The sequence below is a fragment of the Ictidomys tridecemlineatus genome, chromosome 7 (genome assembly GCF_052094955.1).
Source record: "Ictidomys tridecemlineatus isolate mIctTri1 chromosome 7, mIctTri1.hap1, whole genome shotgun sequence".
NCBI lineage: Eukaryota > Metazoa > Chordata > Mammalia > Rodentia > Sciuridae > Ictidomys > Ictidomys tridecemlineatus.
Window position 1 is genome coordinate 144,060,838 of NC_135483.1, and position 23,574 is coordinate 144,084,411.

The 23,574-nt window shown below is 49.0% G+C and overlaps 1 protein-coding gene across 5 annotated transcripts; it reads left to right on the plus strand.

Annotated features, from left to right (window-relative positions):
* The first annotated feature begins 5,245 nt into the window (after nucleotides 1-5,245).
* Nucleotides 5,246-23,571, plus strand: Hoxd4 (homeobox D4). 5 transcript variants are annotated; one of them, XR_013424156.1, is made up of 4 exons: nucleotides 5,506-7,115; nucleotides 7,662-8,091; nucleotides 22,688-22,807; nucleotides 23,505-23,571. XR_013424156.1 is itself a non-coding variant. In XM_078017636.1 (3 exons), exons 1-3 carry the CDS (start codon nucleotides 6,692-6,694, stop codon nucleotides 8,134-8,136), a joined length of 726 nt encoding a protein of 241 aa, XP_077873762.1. In that variant the 5' UTR covers nucleotides 5,246-6,691; the 3' UTR covers nucleotides 8,137-8,282. The 5 variants fall into 5 exon arrangements, 2 of the variants coding, with proteins under 2 accessions (XP_077873762.1, XP_005324688.1); XM_078017636.1 differs by lacking the exons at nucleotides 22,688-22,807; nucleotides 23,505-23,571 and having other exon boundaries at nucleotides 5,246-7,115; nucleotides 7,662-7,758; nucleotides 7,932-8,282; XR_013424159.1 differs by lacking the exons at nucleotides 22,688-22,807; nucleotides 23,505-23,571 and adding an exon at nucleotides 8,666-11,076 and having other exon boundaries at nucleotides 5,504-7,115.
* Nucleotides 23,572-23,574: the final 3 nt, after the last annotated feature.

Here is a 23,574-nt window from a genome sequence, read left to right on the forward strand (position 1 = left end):
CCCCCTATTTTCTGCTAATAAAAGCCAAACTTACAGGAAATAAGTTTGGAAATGCATGTGGAATGGGGTGGAAATGAAGTTGTAAAGAGATGACTTTCAGATGGAACTGTTGCAACTAATTTGATTTAGAAATCTGTATAGTATGATGTGTGCTCTACAAATCTAAAGGAACACAAATTACCTTATTAAAATAGCCAAAATCATGTGTTTGCACACTGTTTGAAGGCAACTCTAGCAGGCCATTGAAGGATGCTGGGGGGGGGGTCAATTCTCTTTTTGTGTGTCGCTAATTGGAGTTGTGCGCATCTTCCCCACTGCCTCCTCTCACTCTCACCTTTCCCACCTCCCCCAAGCACTGGGGCCCAAGTGCCTCTGCCTTTCCCAGGCTTTCTCAGCAGGACTGCTTCACACTCCCTTCTCCTCTCTTAGGCTGTCCCTGTGGTGGGGACAGCAATGTCTAGGTGGGGGCTGAGGATAGAGGAGCTCTCCTGAAGATCCCACTCAAATTTGGACCTTCTGGGACCAGTGAGCCCTGAGCCCTGTGGTTGGGGGCCTGGTGGGAGTGGGGACATCTGACTTCCTGTGCTTGAGTTCCTTGAGAGCCTCATTTGCTTCCTCACACCCTCTCCCCTTCACACCAGGACCTTTTTATTGTTTTATAACCTTCTTTAGAGCTTCAGTTGCCAAAGATTCCGATGGGGCTATTCTCCACTTTCTCACTTTGCCAAACCCCAAGTCTTGCTGTTTTAAGCAGTTTGGTCACTTGCAAAGTCTTCTCTTTCAGATCTAAGGAAATTATAGAAAGCTCTAGGCATGTGGCTATCTTCAACATTCTCCAAGCCCATCCACAACAATACAGATGAAGCCAATTGCCATCCCCACCCGAAGCCCACCCAGCCTCTCCCTAACCACTCTTTTCTCTATTGAAACTTGAACAAAATCTCAAATAATTTCCAACTTCTTTCATTAAGCAAATAAGAAGTGGCCTTTGACTTTCCTCTTTACCACATCTAAAGCTAGAAAACGATTGAAATAAAGGAGTTGATGGTACTCACAGCGAATGCAGCCAAAGAATCATAAGACATGCCCACCAACCAGCCTTTTCCAAATAGCACTATCTCCCAATTTAAAGAGCCTTCTCTGAAAAGATGCTATTTGAAAAGCCTGGGGTATTGATATGAATATGACCTCCCTTGCATTCTGGATATTTGGAACTATTTAAATCTGAGGGAACAGTTGCAGTGAACCTTTATTTAGTGAATAAAAGTTTAAAGGCAAAGGTTATTTATGGTTCTGCAGAGATGGGACCTGAGTGGCTATTTACAAGCACGTGATTCCAATAAACTTTGTTTTATGGCTTGAGAGTTGACAAGCCAAAATATAATTCCCACCATAAATTAGGTTAAGAGCATACAAGTGCAGATGCTTGATTCCTGGAGCAGCGATAGGAAAGTGAGAGGCTCCAGCCAGCGCCGGGCTCAGAAGGAGACAGTTCTACTCCCAGCTCCCCTGCCCACTAGGAAAGAAAAACAGTAAGTCACTTACTTTTTCCACAACAACTGGAGGTGGGGGAAGGATTGCTCTGCCCTGACTTTGCTGCTTAGGGAGCCTCATTGAAGTTAATTCTAATTTAAGCCTAAGCCCTAAATTGACACATAGGATGGGAATCTAAGTTTTCTTTCCTTCTCTTCTGAACATGGAAAGTTAGGAATTGAAGGCTTCTAACTCACAAGGGAAACTTACTGCCTTTCCCCTCCCCAAGATGGGGCATCTACTTCATAAGTGGAGTAAAACAGTGGTATTCTGGGTGGGGAGAGAAAATGAGTGTGGAAATGGCTTTGCCCCTCAGATTTCTCAGAGAAGATTGCTATCCTAGAATAAAACTGGAAAAGACTAAATACTTAAAGCTGAACACCAATCCCTGAAAGGACCGCTGCTTTGTAAGATGGTTTGTGGGTTCTCCAGCAGCAATTCTGAAACATTGATGTCATACCCAGAGAGCTAGGTAACAATCTAAAGAATTGCCATTTACCTTTAAACCCATTGATTTTCTTCCTCCCTGATTATCATTTGGGTCTTCATTTCCCCCTGGAAATTGCTCTTTGTGTTAGATTGGAGAAGAGAAAAGGCAAGACCCAGTTATGCCTGATCCTTTTTTTAGGGAGGAAGAGAAGGCAGGTTTTGGAGGGTCACTGGTTGGGGTTGAGGAATTTGAAACCGATCTGAAACTAGAAAAGAAAGCTGAATTACTTCCAGAGAGAGAGAGAAGGGGAGCTGGGTTAGGGGACAGATGGACCGGTCATTCCCTCCAGTAGACCTGCACCCACCCGGCTGATTATGCTGAAGGCAAGACACAAAGGCCCATTTTCTCCTCGCTTCCCGATTTCCCACTGCGGAAACCCTGTTAAAGACAGTCTGAGGCGGGCCAAACAACCAGTAGGGTTTTGCCCAAGGGTGCGGGGAGTGGGGGAGGTGGTGGGGACCGAACTCTCCCCTGTTCTCTGTGGGTCTGCCCTTGGGCGCTGCGGTCCGAGGAGAACTTTGCGCAATTCCCAGGGACCCGCGCCCAAAGCAGGAAGGTCTGGGTATGGCCTGGGGTGAGGAGGTCTGGGTCTTGTCATTTTTCTGTGTCATCTATTTCTTTTTTATTATTCTGTGGAATTTAAGTGAGCTCCGTTTTCATTGCAACAGGTTCAGGACCGTGAGAAAGCGCCGCTGTAAGTACCTTCCCGTTTCTTCCGAATTGCGAAGAGGCGGTCCTGATCCTGGGAGATGGTGGGTGAAGGGCCAGCGCAGTGGGCGGGTGGAAGAACGGCCCTGCCTCCCCGGGCCTGGCCGGTGGAGAAGAGCTCGCTTTGGGAGGTGGAGGTTCCAAGTTGAGCTCCTGGGCAGCTTTTCTGGGGCCTAGTTCACAGTCACCTGCCTAAGGGAACTTGCCGCGGGGTCTCGCCCTGGTCTCTTTGGGCCTCCCTGGCTCTTCCCGGCCTTCTCAGGCTTCGCCTCTCTCTCGCACAGGTGCAGCTCCGCTGGAGCGGTCGCTTGGGTCAAGAAGCATGCAGCTAATTAGCAGCCCACCCTAATAAGTAGCGGGGAGCATCCCCTCCAGCTCCAACAACACAGTAAACAGCAAGTGATCCCCCTCAGCCCAGTCCAGCTTAATCTGGCCCAATCTCGCCCAGACTTCTCCTGCCCCCTCCATTTAAATTCATTAATTAAAAACAAACAAACAAACAAAAAACCCTCAATGGGCTGGCGTGTTTTCAGCTGGCCCGCTTCCGGGAAGGGCTGAGAATTTGGAGCTTTACACGGACATCCTTCTTCCACCCCTCCCCCTGCTCCAACTTGAGCAGTGTGGGCTCTGGGTTTCCGACACGAGCTGGGTGAGGAGAGTACAGATTCCTCTTGTTCACCTCTGCTTTTCTGTAACAGCAGTGTAAGAATTTCTGGGCCAGAGTTGCTGGTGCCCTAAGGAAACAGTAGGGGTGGAGTGGGGCCAGGGACTCTTGGGTTCCTTGGTTCGGAAGTTTGGATCTCTCTGAGCTGCCTGTGAAAGACAGGTACACTTCTGATATCTGTGAAGTCTCCAGGAGGACCATCTCATTAAGATTGTGGTAGTGGTGGGAGGGTCAAGAAAACAATAATGACCCCTCCCTCACTGCAAAACGGAGGTGATTTTCTTATAATGGAAAATGGGATGCAGGAACCAGGCATCCTCCCTTTCTTGTGAGCGCCCCTCTATTCATGGTTGGAGAAACTAGTGCTGGTCTCAGGGCTGAGTTTCTTTGCCCTGCTAGGCTGGGTAGTAGTTGACTCCCTGGGGCTGTGCTCACCCTGAGATGTTGAGATCTACCCAGCACTTCACCTAGTTCCTCTCTGACCCAGTCTGGCTCAAGTAAAACAGGGCACTGGGCTCCAGGCTGAGAGTGTCCTCAGAACCTCCTGGTCTTGCCGCCTTTTATCCTGCTGCCCTGGTTCTAGGTGCTTATCTCTGCCAATGCTGCTCACTTGCAAACTCACATTTGGTGCCTGGTAGCTGAACACAGCACAAAAAGCCTGAGAGATCAAAAGCATTAGTATGGGCAGTTGAGCGAGAGGTGAATATTTAACGCTTTTGTTCATCAATAACTCGTTGGCTTTGACCTGTCTGAACAAGTCGAGCAATAAGGTGAAATGCAGGTCACAGCGTCTAACAAATATGAAAATGTGTACGCTGGCCCAAGTCCTCACCCACCTCATCAGACTCCCCCAATTTGCCTGGGCAATACCTAGGTAGGCCCACTATTCTAGGAAGCCAGGTAGAGGAAAGCACTTGGTATTAGGGGAAATTGGTGATACTCTCTTGGGACAAAGAGATTCAGTAGCCTTAAAGCCCTTGTTAAAAGAGACACAGAGGAAATTCCTGTAAAGTAACTAAAGCAGTAGAACCAAAGAGTTGGAGGCATTGGTGCATGTACCAAGTGCAGAATAGAAGTAAGCAGCCGAATTTGCCAGGCATGATGGGGGTGGGGGTATCCCTGCCCCACAGACCCAGGTCTGAGACTGAAAAACTAATTTTTGAATTATAGGTGGGGTGGATCAAAACAATATTAAAAATTTGGATACCCTTGGCCTACTATCATGCACCTAAAAACCTCATTCAAGCCAGGAAATCTCTCTGTCTCTGAACTCTGCCTGGCTTCTAAATGTGTCTTCGTTCTTGATGCCCTGAACTGAGGGGCAAGCCCCGGACAGCACAGAGGCGCTGGGGCGGGCAAAATTCGTGAACTTTTGTACTCTTGTGTGCTGCTGTCGGCAAAGCAAAAATAATGAAACTTTGTGATATGTTTGTAAATGATTTTGAATGACCCCTCACCCTACCCTTCACCATTAGCACTCCGGCCTCAGCTCAGGTCAGCTCGGTGCCTGTGAGCAGTGCTTTGCCTTGGGGTCTGCAGGAGCAGCAGGGACGGAGAGGCCAGCCGGGCTGAGGGCCCAGGAAGGTAAATGTGTGGCTTCTGGGACAACTAGCTTGGCCACCAACCTGAATTAGCCAAGCAGTGGGGGAAGGAACAGGCAAAAGAGATTTCCTTCTTGCCTCTTTTGCTTTTGCTGCTGAAGGCATTTACTCCTTTCTGGAAAATATCACTTGATGAGGAAGGAGAAGGGTATTTTGGATCCCAAGAGGGGGTAATAAAGGCGCCATCTCTAGGATGCTTTATCTTTCTCTTCTCTTCTTTCTTTCTTTCTTTTTTTTTTTTTTTTAAGAAGAATGTCCTGGTTTCTTGCTGCTCAATAACCCATCCCTGGCAAAGAATTAAGGAACTGGTTGCTGCAAATTGCCACCAAACCTGTCAGTCTACTTAAATTGTCTCCGAAAATGCTGGTGGCTGCATTGGGCTGGTGGTGATGCAGAGGAAGAGGCCAGAGCTGGCAGCCGTCTGAGTTTCTCCCTGGGTAGGACCCGAGGTTGTAACGTTGTCTATATATACCCTGTAGAACCGAATTTGTGTGGTATCCACATAGTCACAGATTCGATTCTAGGGGAATATATGGTCGATGCAAAAACTTCAAGTTTCTCTGAAATAGCCAAAGATCAAAGACGAAAGCAGCTGGTATGGGTCGGCTCCCTTTTTCTGTTTCATTACCTTGGACTCCAGGAGGACGGACTGTGCCTGGTGATATCATGCAGGCTTTTCCTCAAGAAGTTCCTCACCTTTAAATGGAGACTCCGGTGGATATTGCTACAGAAAGAAACCCTGATTGGTTGTACAAATGCAGGGCTAGAGGGCTAGGTTTTGGAGTATTGAATAAAGTGAATGGCCAGCTGACTCTAGTCCCTGCTCTCTCCTCCAGGGACAAGAGATGTAGGTACCCAAATGGGGACTCAGTGGCTTTTAGAGCCCTATGTGGGAAGAAAGCAAACTGAGAGGAAGGATAGTGGTCACTTCTGGAGTGCTTTTGGGTGAGGTGAGGGTCCCCTTGCCACCTTCCCACTACAACCTTCAGCTGTAAGAACCTGGGCATTGAGGACCTCCTGTCTTATCAGCAGGGCCCAACATTTTGGCTAGGAATAGCCCATTCTGAGCACTGGTAGAAAAGCATGGCAGTTACTCATTGCCTAACTTAATTCAGGCCTACCGGATTCTGGTAACTTTTGGGTGACCCTGATGAAGACAAAGCCCTACTCCGTCTTTGTATGGCAGAGTCCCCGGCTCCCGCGGGTTGGGCAGGCAGTCTGCCTGCCTGGGACATTTTGCCCAACTCAGAGGTCACCTTGCCTACCCACACTTCGTTGCCCTGTATCTGAATAGAAGGATTCATTCTTCCTTGAACTGTGCCCACTTTGGAGGAGCTGCTTTCAGGAGAGGGTGAGTAGAGAGGGCATAGAAGGTTAGCAAAGTCAGTGGTAGACAAAAGCTGAGATTACCTGCTGGGGATTAGGGGTGCTGGGGATTTGTAACTACATTAACATCTGGCGGGGGCCCTCAAATGTGGCATGGCAAGTCACTTGATTACATGTATGTTATTTAGTTAAATTTGTGAAAATTATGAGATGCTCACCAACCCAGTGATAAACTCCCTCCCTCCCCATTGGTTGGCCTGGTCACATGGCTGCCCAACTTTATTCAGTTGACAGCAAGTAGGAGGGCCCTATGGAAGGAGAAAAAAAGACAACACGAGAAAAATTAGTATTTTCTACCTTCTGAAATTAATGGCCATGAGTTCGTATATGGTGAACTCTAAGTATGTGGACCCCAAGTTTCCCCCGTGCGAGGAGTATTTGCAGGGCGGCTACCTAGGCGAGCAGGGCGCCGACTACTACGGCAGCGCACAGGGCGCCGAGTTCCAGCCCCCGGGGCTCTACCCTCGTCCCGACTTCGGTGAGCAGCCCTTCGGAGGAGGCGGCCCCGGTCCCGGCTCAGCACTGCCTGCGCGGGGTCACGGACAAGAGCCCAGCGGCCCTGGTGGTCACTACAGCGCCCCAGGAGAGCCGTGCCCGGCGCCTCCGCCTGCACCCCTGCCTGGCGCCCGGGCCTGCAGCCAGCCCGGCGGCCCCAAGCAGCCGCCCCCCGGGACAGCACTCAAACAGCCTGCTGTGGTCTACCCCTGGATGAAGAAGGTGCACGTGAATTCGGGTAAGGCAGGGGTCCAGTGCCCCCACGGCCCCTACCACAGCCCATTGGCCTGGGCCCCCCGGGAGAGGGTGTGTGTGGATGGGGATGTATGTGGGGACGGGTGGAGCTTCCTTGGGCGCTGCAATTACTCTCTCCATAAATTTTTATAGCTGAGGGAGCAGGCTGGGACCATGTGGCTGGATGCTTAGCTGTGGGCGCAAAAGGGGGTGGGGATGGGGTGGGGTGGGGGAGGACTCCATTTTCAGAGGAGAGGGAAGGCAGTGGAGAAGGGCATTTCCAAAATGTTGAGGAATTCCGGAGCTCTTGATGGAGAAGGGAGCATTTTGGGGGGGATTTTGTGAGGCGCTGGGGGGGAGTGAGTGGGTGTGAGGCGGTGGGTGGGAGTGTGCGCGCCGGGGAGAGGACAGGAGGGAGGAAGCCGCGAGCCTGGGAGTGCGCTCGGGAGGGCCGCGGCCTCGGGCGCTCCAGGAAGTGAGCGGCAGAGGCCAGGGGCCTAACTAGTGGCCTGGCGCTGACCTGGCTGTCCTGTCCGTTTTTGTCTCGCAGTGAACCCCAACTACACCGGCGGGGAGCCCAAGCGTTCCCGGACGGCCTACACCCGGCAGCAAGTCCTAGAACTGGAAAAGGAATTTCATTTTAACAGGTATCTGACACGGCGCCGTCGGATTGAAATCGCTCACACCCTGTGTCTTTCGGAGCGCCAGATCAAGATCTGGTTCCAGAACCGGAGGATGAAGTGGAAAAAAGACCATAAGCTGCCCAACACCAAAGGCAGGTCATCATCATCTTCTTCTTCCTCTTCCTGCTCCTCCTCAGCCACCCCAGGCCAGCATTTGCAGCCCATGACCAAGGACCACCACACGGACCTGACGACTTTATAGAAGTGGGGACTCTGGGCCCAACCCTCCCTTCGCTCCAGGCTGAGCCGAAGCTGCGGGGGCAGGCCGGGCCTGCTGTCACCTCACTGGGCTCTAAGGTACTGTGGGGTGGACCTGGGACTTGCAGGCCGCCCTCGGACTAGGTTAGCATCCCGCCCGAGGGCAGCCCCCTCCCTAGAGTGGGGAAGGGGGTGGGAGGGATGGGCGGGATTCTCTCTACGTATATTATATGGCAGGAGCTACTGAGAACATAAAATCTTGGCGAGTCATTAAACTCATGAAAATCTCAGCTGTTGGATTTTGACTTTGCAAATGAAGGTTGGATGCTTTATCCCAGTATGAATTTGGACACCCTCCCCCACTCCACCCCTCCAGGGAGCTTTGTGGTTTAGTAATGTGGGGGAGTTGAGGCAGAAGGTTGGCCACCCCTGTGCTAGGTGCTTTCAATGGGAGCTGGAAAGCTGGGCCAGGATTTCTGAACTTTCTGGGTTGTCATACTTCCAGAGTGATTAAAAAAGAAAATGTTTTGCTCCCAATGGTCCCATGCCCAAAGAAATAGTGTAAGAAGGAAAGGAAACGGGTTATTTTATGTTTAGATTATATTTGCTTAAATATTTATTTGTTGGAAATGGGTACAGAAATAACTAACACCATCATGCCAAAAATCTTTAGATGGCCAAAGGGGCTGAGCTTCAGAGAGCTGGATCAGATATGTGTGTGGACTCACTCCTGGCAGATACCTGCCTTTGGAACTCCACTCCCTCCCCATTCCTTGAAAAGAAATATAGGGGACCCTTAACCCTTCTAGAGAAAGCAAAGGATCTACTGGAAGTTGAGTTCTTGAAAAATATATTTCCACATGTGCTTGTTTTCCAGCACAGTGCTTATAAGCAGTTCTGGGTAATTAAAGGAAAGGGGTGGTGGTGGGGGAAACAAATGGTTCAACATTTTCCTTCTGGGGAAGGAAAACAAAACCTCTATGCTCTGGGCCATCAGATAATGACTGAATTTTCTGTTCCAACTGGGTTCCAAATAGCTCCAAAATCCTGCATAGCAGGATTTCATAGGAATTGGTGTTATGGCCTATATGGTGGAGGGTTTGTGCAGTTGGGAACAGTGGGTAGGTGAGGAAGTATTGCTTTAAGAAAGAAACTAATTGAATCTAGAAGTGTACAAAAGTTGGTCTTAGGAAGTTTTCCCCCTGAAGTTTTAATTTAAGGGGAAAAAAAAAACCCTAAGGAAGTTTTTCTCAATCCATTAATTAGAAGCAGAAATTGCAAAAGTACAAAAGTTTTCAGACCCTCTTCTTTGCCTTGAGAATAGTGCTTTTAAAAAATCAGTCTTGAACCACAGAAGAGATGTTCTTTAGTCACTTTTTAAAATGCCATGTTTGGGAAGAATTTAAAGCTCATTTTTCTAAAAATGTTGACCCTTAAGGATAAGTGAGAAAGAGTCAAAGGTAATGTTCAGAGTTCATATACTCAAATGAAACAAGTTTTCAAAAGTTTGAATCCCAAAGCCTTCAAAAAAGAAAAGCCTCCAAAAAAGAAATCCCTAGTTATAAGTGACCCAAGTGGGAAAGCAGAAAAAGGGTAAGCTAAAAACTTAATATTAAGATCCATAATGAAGTTATTTTTCCCTAGTACTTTAGAATGCTTTAGCTTTTAGTAGTAATTCTTAATATACACTTAAGTGAAGAGGGAAAAAGAGGCGTGTTCTTTGGTGCTGTGTCTCCTGAGAGCTGAGGGCAGGTATTCACTGAGGTCCCTAGGCGAAAATTCCGCTTCTCTAAAGTGTCTTCCAAGCCTTGGTCTTTTGTATTAGACCCTAGGGACAGCTCTTTGTTCCTCTTTGGGGTGAGCCTGGCTCTCAGACTTGCACATGGCAATACTTGAATATCGCCACGTCGGGATATTAAAGATGGATATTCCTGCATTATTCGCATCATTGTTTCTATGACAAAAAGCACAGAGTTCATACATAGTCAAGACGTCTTTTTTTCTGATGCCCCACGTTGAGAGGCTGAAAAGGTATTTTACTGAAGTTCGGCTAAATTACAGAATCAGGTTCATCCAGAGGACAAATTTTCTATTCGATTAGCTGTATTTCAGCCGGGAGGACTGACCTCTAAACCCTTAACCTTTTGGACTCTAACTACCCTTCTCCCCCCCCCCCCCTTTAACGTAGAGAGCAGTCTTTGGATGTAGCATTTGAAAAGAGCCACTATCCTTAAGCAAATTGGGGAGTTGCTAAGATTCTTTCCTAAAACCCTACTCTGTGCATACATAGAACCTTCCCCTGGGGAGAAGTAAAAAAGTATATATTTTCACAACATCTAACTACAAATCTATTATGGAGAATTAACATGTAGATTTTCCTTTCCCAAAAAGTTTTGGTCACTCACCTAACTTCAGACCAAATGCCACACTGCTTAACTGCCTTTTCCCCTGTCTCAAAGGAAAGTCAAGCAAGAGTCATGTTTTCCTGAAGAAAACCCCCAGATTCTTCTTAAACATAGCCCCACTACTTTGGAAAGTAATTTCATCAGAGAAACAACTTCTTTGTTTATAAGTCTCAGCTCTTCTTCTCAGCTTCCAGGGATTGTCTTTTGAAATGTTAATGGAGCCTGGATGACCCAGAGGGTAGCTCCCAACCCTGATATCCCACTCAGACCTCAGTATCCATTTGGGCCCCACAGGAGTGGGCCAGGAAAGGGGAAAGGCCCTCCAACCACCTAGGGCAGGGAAGGAAATCAGTTTCCATCTGGGAATATGCTCTGTGTGGAAAGCTCCAGAACCCTTTTGCTATTATTTATTTCCAGTTTGTTCCCCCCATATATGGGCCAGTAGTGTTTGGTTTTGTGGTGTTACTTTTTTAAACCTGTGTTGGGGTCATGACAGGGGGAGGTGAAGTGTTTGCTGAGGACACTGCTCCTCAGACTCCCATCTCACTTTGTCCATTGCAGCCTTTTGTTGTGAGATGACGTTGTCAGTCAGCCCCATGGAGTCTGTTCACATGAGATGCTTTTTTAATAGAATTGACCAATGTTTTGCTGCCACTGATTAAAGTATTATTTATACTAATTGTTGCCTGTAGTTTTGATGTAATCCATTGATCTATATTTGAAATAATAAAAGGTGTAGCAAAATCTCCCTCCTGTTTGATGCCTCGACAGAAGCATTCTTTAATTCTTTTAAAAGCTAACATTCAAGATAAACAACTTATTATTTCCTGTAAAAAAAATGGCACCAATTTACTTGGTGTTAAGGTGTGATTGTTAAGGGGTATAAGGCTTAGCAATTATTATTACCCCCTCCTAGTATAAACACTCTCCCAGTTTGGCCACCATTATTTTGTGAGCATTGGAAAGTCTGGGATTGAATTCAGGTTGCAGGGTGTTGGGCATTATTTATTAAAAGGAAAAGAAGTAACTGCCTGGGCTATTAGGGGACTCCATGTTGGCTTTTTGCTTGGTGCAGGCCAGCCCCAGACTCCTTCAGTCTAGGACCTCAGAGGAAGCCTTTGTAATTTGTATAAGAAAACTTCCAGCTGTCCAGAAGCTGGGAGAGAGTGTTGGTCCTGGGCTGACCTGAGCCGAGGCTGTCTTGTAGCTCCTCTGATCTGACCGGGCTGGCCTCCAATCCTGGGCTCCCTCTACTTTTCTGGTGCTGCTCAGCTCCACCTGGGGCCTTCAGCACCTGCCCCTCCTTCTCAGCACCTCTCCACCCCTCAGACAACAATAAACACTCCCACTATTAAAAAAAAAAAAAGTACCGTGCACTATTTTTATCGCTAGGGCTTTTCCTCATCTTGGCCTCAGTCTTGAAAAGGGGGCCAAGACAGGAGTCCCAAAATAGATGGGGGTCTTGATAGAGACAGGAAATGAATAGAATGCATAAAATCAGACATGTGTCCTTAATATATGGAAGGACTCGCTCCAGACGCGTGGACATGTGTATTTATAAGTGCTTAGACAGAAGTTTAAATATTCAGACACATTTTATGATTGTCCTCTGCCCGTCTTCTGGTTAATGGCTCCTCCTGTGCCCACCAATACATCAATACCGTTGTGTGTATTGAATCACCGGCAGGGACGAGAAGGAGGAAGCGAGTCCCTAGCCAAGCCCGCTGAGTACAGTACAGTAAATCGGGACCCTCAGCAGAAGGCGCTTCCCGCCCGCCCGCCATGTTGGGGAGCCCTCCCTGCCCCCCGCGCCGGGCTGAGCGGCCGGGGCTCGCTGGCAGCCGGGGGAGGGCCTTTCATAACCCGGAGAATTTTCAAAGTGCAAGGAAGATGATAAGAATAGATTTCTACAAGTCCCGACCACGTGATTGGCGAAATAATTAATTCAGCACGTCCCTTAAGAAACAAGGAGTCGTCATTAATCTGCCACGCAAAGGGCTCTCTCCGACTTGGAAAGTGCAGGGATCCCAAGAATATCACCCGCTGAGGGGGGCCCCGCGTGGCGCCCCCCGGCCCTCCACCCCGGCCCCAGGCGGCGGGCTCGGGAGCGCGGCCGGCAGGTAAATATTTGGCGACTTTTATTTCATCAGATTTAAATCCTTAATGAACTTAGCTGTCAGGGCCGCTGACAAATAGTTCCCTTTGCTTCCTGATTTGGAACCGCGCGCCGGCGAGAAGTTGTCTGTGGCTTGGATGGTGACCCTTGGTTCAGCAAAGCTTTGCACTTATGAAAAATTACTGAGAGCGGCCGAGTGTGTGCGTGCATGTGTGTGTGTGTGTGTGTGTGTGTGTGTGTGTGTGTGTGTGAGAGAGAGAGAGAGAGAGAGAGAGAGAGAGAGAGAGAGAGAGAGAGGGGATGTGAGGGTGTGCAAAGGGCGAGGGTGCGAGGGGTGAGGGAGAGGGTGCGCGCAGGCTGCTCCCAGACAACAAGAGTTGTAAGAAACCGGCCTGGCTGGGGACACGCCTGGCGCACGCGGGCTGAGGTTGCCCGGTCGCCTGTGTCTACCGGGAACAATGGTCGCTGTCACGGCATCTGCCGCCTATTCTTAAACCGGCGAGAAAAGGCCCCGGCCCTCTTTTCAAGCGAGGGTCGTAAATTTTTCTTTGCGTCATAATAGAAGGCTATAAAATTGAGTTGAAATTTTACCCCAGGCAGGTTTTAACCAACAGATAATGATTTCCGAGTTGCTTCTCCCACTCTCCACTTTCCTCACCCAAGCTCTGCTCCTTCTCCCAGAGAGGAGTTTCTTCTTATTTTCCCTGTATTTTTTGTATTTTTACTTTTTTTTTTAGATCTAAAATAAAAGCAAAAGAAAGCTTGAGTGCGAGAGCCGGGCGAGAAGGGCTCCTCCAGGAAAGGGATATGCGGGGGAGGCCGGGGAGAACTGCAAAAGGCCATCTCTTTCGCTTGCTCCCATTTCAGCCTTCTTTTTCCACCGCACTCCAAAATTTGGAGTCCTCTGCTTCCGCCACACCCCACTCCCAGCTTGCTGAGGACCTGGGCTGAGGGCAGCAGCAAAGGTTCTCTTCCTCTAACTCTCAGCTCTGACCTGCGTGTCCCAAAGAACAGTCTCTTTATTCGGCTCCTTTCCTCCTGAGACGCCTCCATTGGCTTTGAGGATGATTTCAGCAAGCTGGGACTGGCTGTCTGCGGTGGTTGTTTTGGGACTATATGTGTTTTCATTCTTTTTTGGTGTGTGTATATTTTCCCGTCAGGAAAGAAACAAAGTTTCCTCCGTTATGAATTATACATTCAAACAATAACACATTAATTCAATTATTCAAAGATGACAAATGTTTATGTGCTTAGCAAGTGACTCCAGCGCAGATTCTGGGCGCTTTCTCTGAGCTGCTTGCATTTTTCTCAATGAGAATGGTCTCCCCTCCCACCCCCACCCCACTTCAACGCACCCAGACATCCCCTTGTAGGCCCAGAAAGAAACCCAGAAAAAGCTTCCCTGGCCGGGCAGCCCGGCAGCCAACAGCCTCCCAAGGCCTGGGCTTGGCGGGCACCGGCCCGGGCTATTTTATCAGTGTGACAATTGCCCGAGTTGGTGTGATAAATCATCGTAAGTAATTCCTGAAAGGGTGTGAGGCTGTTGGGGGCCGGGCGAGGACTGTAAATCTTTCCGGTTTATTGCTCTATGAACATATGCTCCGATTGAAGAAGGCTTAGATCCTTTCCTGGAGACAAATTCCCGCAAAGCAGCCCCCTCTTTGGCTGGGGATTAACACTTGCCGCGGGCTTCAGGCTTGGCCCCTAGCGGGAGGTTTGGGGGCGGGGTCCTCCGAGTGGGAGTGGAGTGGGACATACACGGTCGGGCTGGGAGAGACACCCCGAGTGGGTCTCCGCCCTGGCTGGGACAGGTGAACAAAAGGAGGGGCTCGCCAACAGGTCTGGAGGCTGGGACCCTTACTCATCCTCAGGGACATCCCAGAGTCTCTGGGATAGGGATGCGGAGGATGGTCTTCCCTTGTTCCTGTGCTCATCTACGGCTTTTGGGCACTTTCCCTTGTCTGAGACCTTCTAAGCAGCAACTGGGCTCCATGGCTGATGCCGCTGAGAAGCAACATTGGCAATGAAAATCCCTTTCGGGGATGGGGTGAAGAGCTTTTCTTAGTGAGGGATCTGGGATGTGGATCGGGCAGAATGGAGATCCCTGGGAGCTAGCTACAATCCAGGAGGTGGAGACTGGAGGCTGGCCGCTGGCCCAGGTGTGCTTAATTCTTCTTCCTACAATCAGAATGGGTACCGTGAATCCCACCCAACCTCTTAGAGCGTGGTGGGATTCTGTTATGATTTAATATTCATAAAATAGAAGTTTCCTTGTCCCCCAGGTAAGCCCAGCAGGGACTCATTCCGCAAACCCTCTTGCCTTCCCGGAGGCACCGCAGGAAGCGGGGAAGTCGCGGCCTGGCTGTCGCTGGGCCTGCGGGATCCGCAGGCCTTGCTCAGATCTGGAGATGTATATAGGTCACCCCGGGCTGCGGCTCAGCGCCTAGGCAACTCCAGGCCTCGAAGGACCCGGGTGGGGTGCTCAAGGTTCAGAGACGGTCCTGGCCAGCTGCTAGGGGACTTTTCTGTCTCCGAAGTGGTGGTTTGCCTGCGGAGTCCGCGGAAGCAGCCAAGGCCCCAGGGAATAGTGCTGGTAGCAAGGTTCCCCGGGGTGACCGGCCAGGGATGAGAGCCAGCGAATCCCACAGCCTGTGCTGTGCCACAACTTCAGTGCCTCACCAAGGCACTGGGAAGATCCAAGCGTCCTCCTAGGCGACAGGAGAGAGTCTTGCCCCGGTGCATTTGGATACCGAATACCAAATACCGGGCAAGGCGACCGGGGAGCTAAGGGAATCCTAAAAATTAATGCTGCTTCACAGCCCTTTCCATAGATGCCTCTAAGGAAGATAATTTTTTTTTTTTTAATTTCCAACCCCCGAACTAGTCTGGCGGAACTCCAAGCCAGGGTCATTTATCGTTGAGGGGAGACTATCAAGTCCCCATCCCATTGCATGCAGCCAGGCTGTGGCCGGGTAAGCCCCAACCTGAGAAAGAGAGACTTTCCCTTCGTCCCACACCCACTCGAGTCTGCCGCTAAGAAGAAGCCCGTGTCCCACGCCTCCTGCGCCCCTCCTCCTATCCCCCCAGGCCTGGCTGCGCTCCGGGGCTGGATGGCGTGAAAGTTTCAGCCTCAATCAGTACAATCTTCCCTTGGGGTCACGTGAACAAATATGCTCACATTTGAAGGCAGCGTCTGTATTTCCCGACTGTGAGGGGGTTTCCGGGGCTCTCTCCAAATCCAGAAAGGACTACGTTCCGAAAGCAAAACAAACCCTGAGCTCTGGGGGGCCTGGGAGGGCTGGGCAGGAACCTAGGAGTGGGTGGGGGTGCGAGTGGCCACCGCTTGGGCCCGAGAGCTGACCGGTGGGTGGGTGGACCGACCGGAGCGCAGCGCAGGCGAAGCCAGCTCGGGGACTGCGAACTCGTTCCTCCTGCGTTTATTGGTAGTTGAACCTCAGACTGGTTCCGTTCTACCGGGAATTCCGTGAGCTCGGGTATATGGCCGCGTCTGCGAGAGCGCAAGACGAGGGTTGGGACAGTGTTGTCTGCAGACAAAGGGGGAAGGCTAGCTCTGCCCCCCACTGGCGCCCAGTCTGAGGCCGAGGACACCAGGTTTATGATAAATTGGGATACAGGTAAGCAATTGCATGACAAAATGGAAATCTTTGGGCACCGGGCTGCTTGCTGCCCTGAGCGGGATACTAAATATGATTTATTCTGTGTAATCTGTGATCTTGATTATTGCCAATTGGTGAGGCAGCCTGCGTAGACCTAGATACACTTCTACATATACATCGAGGACTGTGATTAATCGTAAGGAGGTGAGCTTTGTGGGGACGTTCCCCGCCTACCAAAAGGTTAGGAGGACACTACCTTGCCAGGCTTGGAGGGTGGCTGGCAGTACTGGGGGTTGTGGAGGCAATTTGAGGAGGGGTTTCTGTGAGGGGGTTGGGGGCCGGAGTTAGTATTTTGAAAGTAACATGCAGTTATGAGAATGAGCTGAAAATGAAATGAATAAAAAGAAACTTTTTTTTTTTACACTGTCACTGCCAAAGTAAGATGGAGCATCATATTAATTCTGTGTCTTGGGCTGCCGGGCTGGGTGCAGGCGGGTTGATTTATATGTATTTAAAATAAACTCAGTGGCCAGCCAGCCAGCTCCCTGCATTGTTCTGGAATCCAGCTCCACACACTCATTCTTTGCCTCTTGCTGTTGGCTTAGTATTTTCCCCCCTTGGGAGTAAAATGCTCCCAACCTTCTCCCTGCAAATTTGAAAGAACCCCCAAACTACCCTAAAGAGTTTGGGAGGCTTCTCCACTCTCCTTCTCACCAATCTAGGGGTTTGATTGCAACAGTGGAAGAGAAAAGGTTTAGTGTTTCTGGGTCCTTCTCCCCAAGGAACCCCGAGTGAAAGCTAAATCATGTATTGATTCCTGCATCCCACCTATCCTTTTGTTTACTTGTTCCTTGAGGCTTCTTGCTGGGGGAAGACAGGACAACTCAGCCCGGGTCTTACCCTGTTAAGGCCAGACTGAGTTGCTTCATGAAATCCAGTGAGTTGCTGTGTACTCAAGAGAAGGCCACTGAGCCAAACCAGACTGAACCTTAAGGGGAAGGGACCCCCCAAAGCTAGGAGCACTCCCAAAGACTATTTTGGGACAGGCCCCATTGGGAGGACTGATTTCCAGGAGCCTCACCATCAAAGGAGAGCAGTAAAGTTGTTTTGTCAATTGCTTGAGCTTGGCTCCATCAGAACTTAAAGTCGGTGAACATTTTTCTTCGTTCACTGCCTTGGAGCTGCGCGCCTGCCAGCTTAGTCAGCTGAATCCAATTACTGCTAGCAGCATTTCATTTGGCCCCATGGAGCACTCACTTATAACTTCCCCGAAAATTTCAATAATCCCCACCAAGGCTCCACGCTGGCCCTATCCTAAAGTGTTTTCCCGGGGTGCTGCTGGGGGGTGGGGTTATGGAGCCCGGGGTTGCCTGGAGCTAGCTTTTGGTTGACAACTGGAGGACGGGGGCTCCCTCCCGTTCTCCAAGTTTCTGGTTATGAAAAAGGTATTACAACTGGTGGCCCAGAGCCAGCTGGGTTAAGCTCGGATTTAGGGCACGACAGAAGCCAAAGTTGGGTCAACGCTGGGTGGTAAGTGGGCATGGGAAGAAGCGCTGAAGAAGGCGCTGGGGGTTCGTCTGGAGGCTCAACTTTGACTAACTTAGGGTCCTCTTTCCCTTCCCCTTCCCAAACCTTCTGCGCTCGGAGCTCAGAACGTACCGGCGCATCCCCCAACACCCAGGCGCAAACTTACCCTGTTCCGCCGCAGCTGGAAAACAAAATCTAGCTAGAGGCGCAGGGGGATCACCGCCCTAGGTGGCCTCCCAACTTTGCTCTTCTGAGGGGACGCTCCTACTTCTAAAGAACCCTTTTTTCAAAAATAAATAAAAAATAATCAAGCGTCGAGAGTTGACGTCCGCCCACGTGAATGTATTATATAAAGCGGCTCCAGGACCCGCGGGCTTGAGAGCCCTGATACTTTGCACCTCTGCCTCGGCGACCTCAGGGCCCGGCCCAGCCGAACCACCTGGGGGTGGGGAGCGATCGAGTGACTTGTGCCCTTGGGCCCCGGGTCGTCTGGGAAGCTGAAGCCGGGGCGTGAAGTTAGGAGTCCTACCGGGCTGGGATCTCTCCGAGGCGCTTCCGTTGGGTGTTCATTAAGGGGTGAGTTATTGCGGTGCGAGCCAAAGGTCACTTCAAAGGCTTATGGCTGCGTGCTCTGGTCTTTAGAGCGCCCTGAACGCTTTGTGTGGGGGCTTTCCCGGGTGCAGTTTAGTGTTTGCAAACTACTGAGTCGACAAATTGCACAGGGCAGATGCAAGAGGGATATTGAGTCTCTCTCCTTTCACCTGACAGGGGGCCAACACCCGCTGAGCAGCAGCGGTGGTGGTTAGACTGTTCTTGTGTTGAGAGTGTAGGTGGAAAGGATGTTTGTATCTTTGGTGGTTTGCAGCCTAATCCCAATACTGGAGTGAGCAGCCCAGGACAAGCATGTGGTGGGTACTTACTGGAAAAATGTCTGGAAAACCATTTAAGATAAAATTAAAATGTAAAACGTGGGAAACAGTGTGCAACTCCTTCTCAATAGTGTAGCCCCTGACTAGGATGCTCCCAGATACATCTACAGAATTACTCTCCTTTCCTGCTGTCCTAAGCTGTAGCCTGGCTCTCTCCCTCCATGATTCTGCACAGTTCTCTTCTGCTCCTTAGAGGGTTGGCTTGGTCTCTGGGTTTGGAAGCAGGAGCATTTAGCTTGGTGGGGGCAGGAGGAGAGCTGACTGCTTCCCCCACCACTCCATGGCACACCTCTGACCCACTAGGGTCACCCCCTGACAGAGAGTCTGGCACTTTCCTCAGGTCCAAGCTGTCCCCCATTCAGCCAAGGACTTTGGTGTTTAAGGCCTCTAGCTCCCCAGGAGCCCACTGAGTCTTCTTTCTGCTGGGGAAAAGGCTTCAGGAATGGCTGCAGGCACCACATACAATAGTCACATTGATTATGGCACTCTTAAAGGGGGTAAAGCTTCTCCGCGTGTGTTTCTAAGAAAGAAACGGCTGCTATTGAGTTTTCCATTTTGTTCCAGATCTGCCTCCACAGAATATCAAAAGAAACTGAAGAGCCTACAAAAAGAGTTAGAAACAAAATTCAAGAAAACACACATACAAATTTGTGGTGAGTGGGGATGATTTTAAAAAATAATTTCCACTACATTTTTCATTTGTCCTACAACTCAAGTAGCCATCTCAGGATTCATACATCAAGACATAAAACAAAGGGCAGCTTTGAAGTGGATCACCTCAGTGTGAACTGTCGCCTGTTACATGATAACTGATCATCTGCCTTCAAATTTATGGCACTTTAATGGGGTGAGCACACTGCCTTAAATGCAGGGTATAGTACAGTATTAAGTTATCTGGGCTATATAAGAGTGATTTAGAATGTGCATCCCATAGTACAGAAGAGGCTTGGGCTGCAAGAGAGGGAGAACTTGGACAAAACATAAACAAACCTCCTTCTGAGCAAACCTGGAAAGGAGTGGTTTCGAAAAACCTGAAGTGGCCAGGCCATCGGGGAGAGGAGAATCGTTGCTCGGTTCCAGTGAATTTAACAGGGATGTCCATCAAGAATACTGGCTGTCAGAAAGAGATCCGCGGGCTTCTGAGGCCCTGGGATAGGCAGAGCAGGGAGAGAAGCCGGAGGCCAACTCGAACCTTAAAGAATTTTGAGAGAAACTGACTCAACCAGCACACCATCACCTCCTCCTTCTCTTTCGGCTTGCACAGATTGAGTGTACCCGTCCGAATTTACTAGGTTGCAACAGGAGACAAAACCGGCGACTGTATGTCATCCCCTCCCTTCTCAAACCTCCTCCCCCGGCCTTCCCACGGCCACCGCGGGCGAGCGATCGCCAGCAGGCCTCGGTGCGTGTCGGTGGTGCCTCCCGGTGTCCGAGACCATGGCGGGCAGCAGGTCTTTGGTCCTCTGCGAAGCTGCGCATCCCATCCCGACTCCGGCCGGCCGAGGAGCAGAGCTGCTCGCAGAGGCCGGCGCCGGCTACTTTATATAATCCCGCTGCTCGTAGGATGCATGAGCGGGAAAAGTGCGGAGTAGGGAATTCTTTTGCTGCGCTGCCTCCTACGCGGAGCCTGCTTTCCACTTCTGAAAAGTGCCCGGCCTTGGGAAGTGTTTTTCTTTTCATTCCTTACTGAAGCGTTTACTGCCGCCGTGGTCGCAGTCATAAATTTTGTTACAAACCACAATGACAGGTGCATTGATATGCACCGTGAGAGCTCCAGCTGCTTAATAACCCCGTCCCCTGGCCGCTGTGAGCGCCTTTTATTTATTCGGTATCATATTAGGTATTGATCCTGGGCAGAATTAAGTGCAGTGAGCAAGTATCGGGGCTCTGCTGCTTAGGAGTAGCGGCGGAAACTGCAGGACGGCGCGGCCAGGGAGCGGGTGATGGTGGCTTTGAAGACGCCATTCTTCTGGCTGGAGACGGTTGGCCCTGGGTTCCGGGCCTGCGGTTAGGTCTCCAAACTGAATTGAGCAATTTCCAGGGACCTGGAGAAAGGACTAGCCAGACCCATTTGGCATTCTTCCCCAACAGGGACAGGGGGTTGAGCGGGAAGGGATTGGGGCGATTGCTACGTCCCATTCCTTGGGCTGGGGGAGGGGTGGAGAGAGAAGGAGGAGGAAGAGGGAGAGGAAAGGACAACTGAGGACTTTGGGAAAAATACCAATCCCGGTTCATCCACCCCTCCCCCCAGGGGCTTGTCTTTACCCCAAGGCATTTGGGTCTTGGATCCCAAGTGAGCAAAGGTACCAAAGGGCGAGAAAAGAAAGCCTTTAAAAAAGGGCTGGGGGTGGGTGATGGAAAAGATGAGCCACTGAACAGTTGACCATTGTCCAAGTGATTTATGACCCGTTCCTGCTTTTTAGGTTCAAGCAGAGTTCACAAGGAATAGTGATTTCTGGAAAGAAATAAGCCCTTCAACCAGTTTCATAACAATAATCTCAGGTTTTGCTTTAGGAGAGGGGAGTTCTTTGGGACACTGCATAGTCTTTTCCCAGTGAGAACAGCACAACTTGTGCCCTTATGGGGAAATGGACATGGACCATGGACATAAGGTAGTGGATCATGCAAACAGGCAGAAGAACAGACTATGGTTACTCAGGAAGCTACCCAGGGCTTGTACTTTTGAGGTCTGTACACAGAGTTTTCTCCAGGCATATGTTACAGGAAGAAATATGAACACAGTTATCTATCCATAGACCTGCTCAGTTCATAAATAAGCTATTTTGATGTGACTGATCCACGTATTAAGGCAAACTTGGTCAAGTTGGGAGGCAGGAAGGGGATGTTTTGGTTCCAAAGTTGTCAGTGGAATGACAGAAGCAGTAACAAGTTCTGGTGGTGTCTGATGTGACCATTTAGACTTCCAGAGAGTTAAGACTGGAAGCAACATCCTAGGAAAGTCCTGAAATGTAACCAGTCTAGTCTTTTGGCCCTGGGGGAAAACACATGAAAATATTAGTCACAGAATGAGGAGTTAGCATCCATTTGATATTCAGTAACTTTAACAGTCAGAGACTAAGAAAATTCATCAAAAGAATTAAATCTAGCTTTGTTAAATAGATAGCCTAACTGTGTACATTTACAAACACTAATGGAAACAATTCCTACAACAGTTATGTCTTAGTGTTTTAGAATCCCATTGAGAAAAAACTTGTCTCACATCAAGATAAATGGCACATTCATTTAGATTCTAAAACAAAACGGGGGACAATACTACTAAACAACAGCTAATTTGAAGAACTTTTCAAATTGGTTAGGCTTTTTGGTGAAAGTGGAAGGAAAATGAGTGCATGGAGAAGTGATGTTGGTATATGGTCAAATCACTTCAGCCACATAAGCTGTCTACAGAATGTGGTCTATCATGATGAAGCTAGGGGGAGTTTCTGGAAAGTTGTCTGAAGGATGAGATCAAGAATTAAGACCAGGGAGCTGACCTGTGAGTTTTCTTTATCAAACAGACAAAAGTATTTGAATGGTATTAGTTATACTTTAACTCCTCAGGGGTCTTTCAAGAAGAAGGGAGGGGGGATCTAGGAGAGAAATCTCCCATCAAAAGTCAGGGGATACAAAAGGGGTAGACTTTTTCTTGTTTTGTGTTTTCCCTTCTTCTTCTTCTTCTTCTTCTTCTTCTTCTTCTTCTTCTTCTTCTTCTTCTTCTTCTTCTTCTTCTTCTTCTTCTTCTTTTTCTTCTTCTTCTAATTCTGGGTCCATTCAATTATGCCATGACAGGTTCTCTTATTGGTTGTGTGGACTGAGTGAAAAGTAGGTGGAATAGATAATCCAGAGCAGAGGTCAATTATATCTATTTATAGAATAGATCCAGGGTAAATATGATAAAGTTATAATATAAATTATTCTCCATTTACCCATGCTACATCCATTTAAAATTCGAAAACCCTTTAACCATTTCCATGGTGTCCCTTTAAAAGTAGTAGGAACATACTGTATCAGGTCTAGAAAAATGTAGATAAAAGGAATGTTTTTTAACCTCAAAATAAGTCTGGGAATCTTTAAGTGCTCTTCTTGGTTTTTATCTTCTAGCTTTCTGCATTGTAGATCTCACAGAGCTGACCCACAGAATTAATTGAGCGAATTCTCACCCTGTCATTAAAAAGTGAATTTTCTGTGTCTTCATGAAAGATGTGGTGATTTTGAATCTAGGTGGGTAACATACTTTGGGGGGAGGGTTTTGACAGTTCTGAGTGTGTTGTAGGGCTTCTTTTGTGCATTAAAACACTAGGATTATGGGTTAGGGGTGTAGTGTAGTTTGGTGGTTGGGCCCTGTTTAGCATGCAGAAGGCCCTGGGTTTAATCCCTAGCAGGAAACATACAAAGAGAGAGATTACCCAATGACTGATTGATTCACCCATTCATTCACTGATTCATTCAACAAGCATCTATTGCAGTTAGCATATGCAAGGCATTGAGATGATGTTATAACTACATAGATAAATGAGACACAGTCCCTGCCTGCAAGAAGCTCACAATTTAGGGGTTTAAATGAGATAGTAAAATGTATGAGGCCATAGGTTTATTTTCATGAAGGCTCAAAGGCTGAATTGAGCCACAACTCCAGCCCCTGAATTGACAGTGTTGAAGAAAGAAAATTATATCTGGGGGTGGGAGGAAGCCCCTTCCCTAGAGTTGAACTAAAGGGAAGAAAAGATCTTTTCTTACATTTAGGTGAAATTCCTTTAGACTTTTCTAGGGCTCAAATAAGTAAATCCCAGATTTAGAACCTTGCCCATTCCTCCAACACAAAGTGGGTAGGAGGCAGAGAACCTGGGCTAGTCCTTCTATATTGACTGGTCTTGCCAATGACAGTTCCTCTGGGGCCTCTCACTTTTCTTCTTGTCAGGTCACCTGGAGTCCGGGGCCTGGCCCAGCTCTCTCAGGATTCAGCAGACACTGGAAGTGGTGGCCAAGGA

Excerpts from the sequence above, each read along its gene's own strand:
- Hoxd4 (XM_005324631.5), top strand. The coding sequence starts at position 6,692 with ATGGCCATGAGTTCGTATATGGTGAACTCTAAGTATGTGGACCCCAAG. Across the intron at positions 7,116-7,661 it reads GAAGGTGCACGTGAATTCGG|TGAACCCCAACTACACCGGC; the intron begins GTAAGGCAGGGG and ends TTTGTCTCGCAG.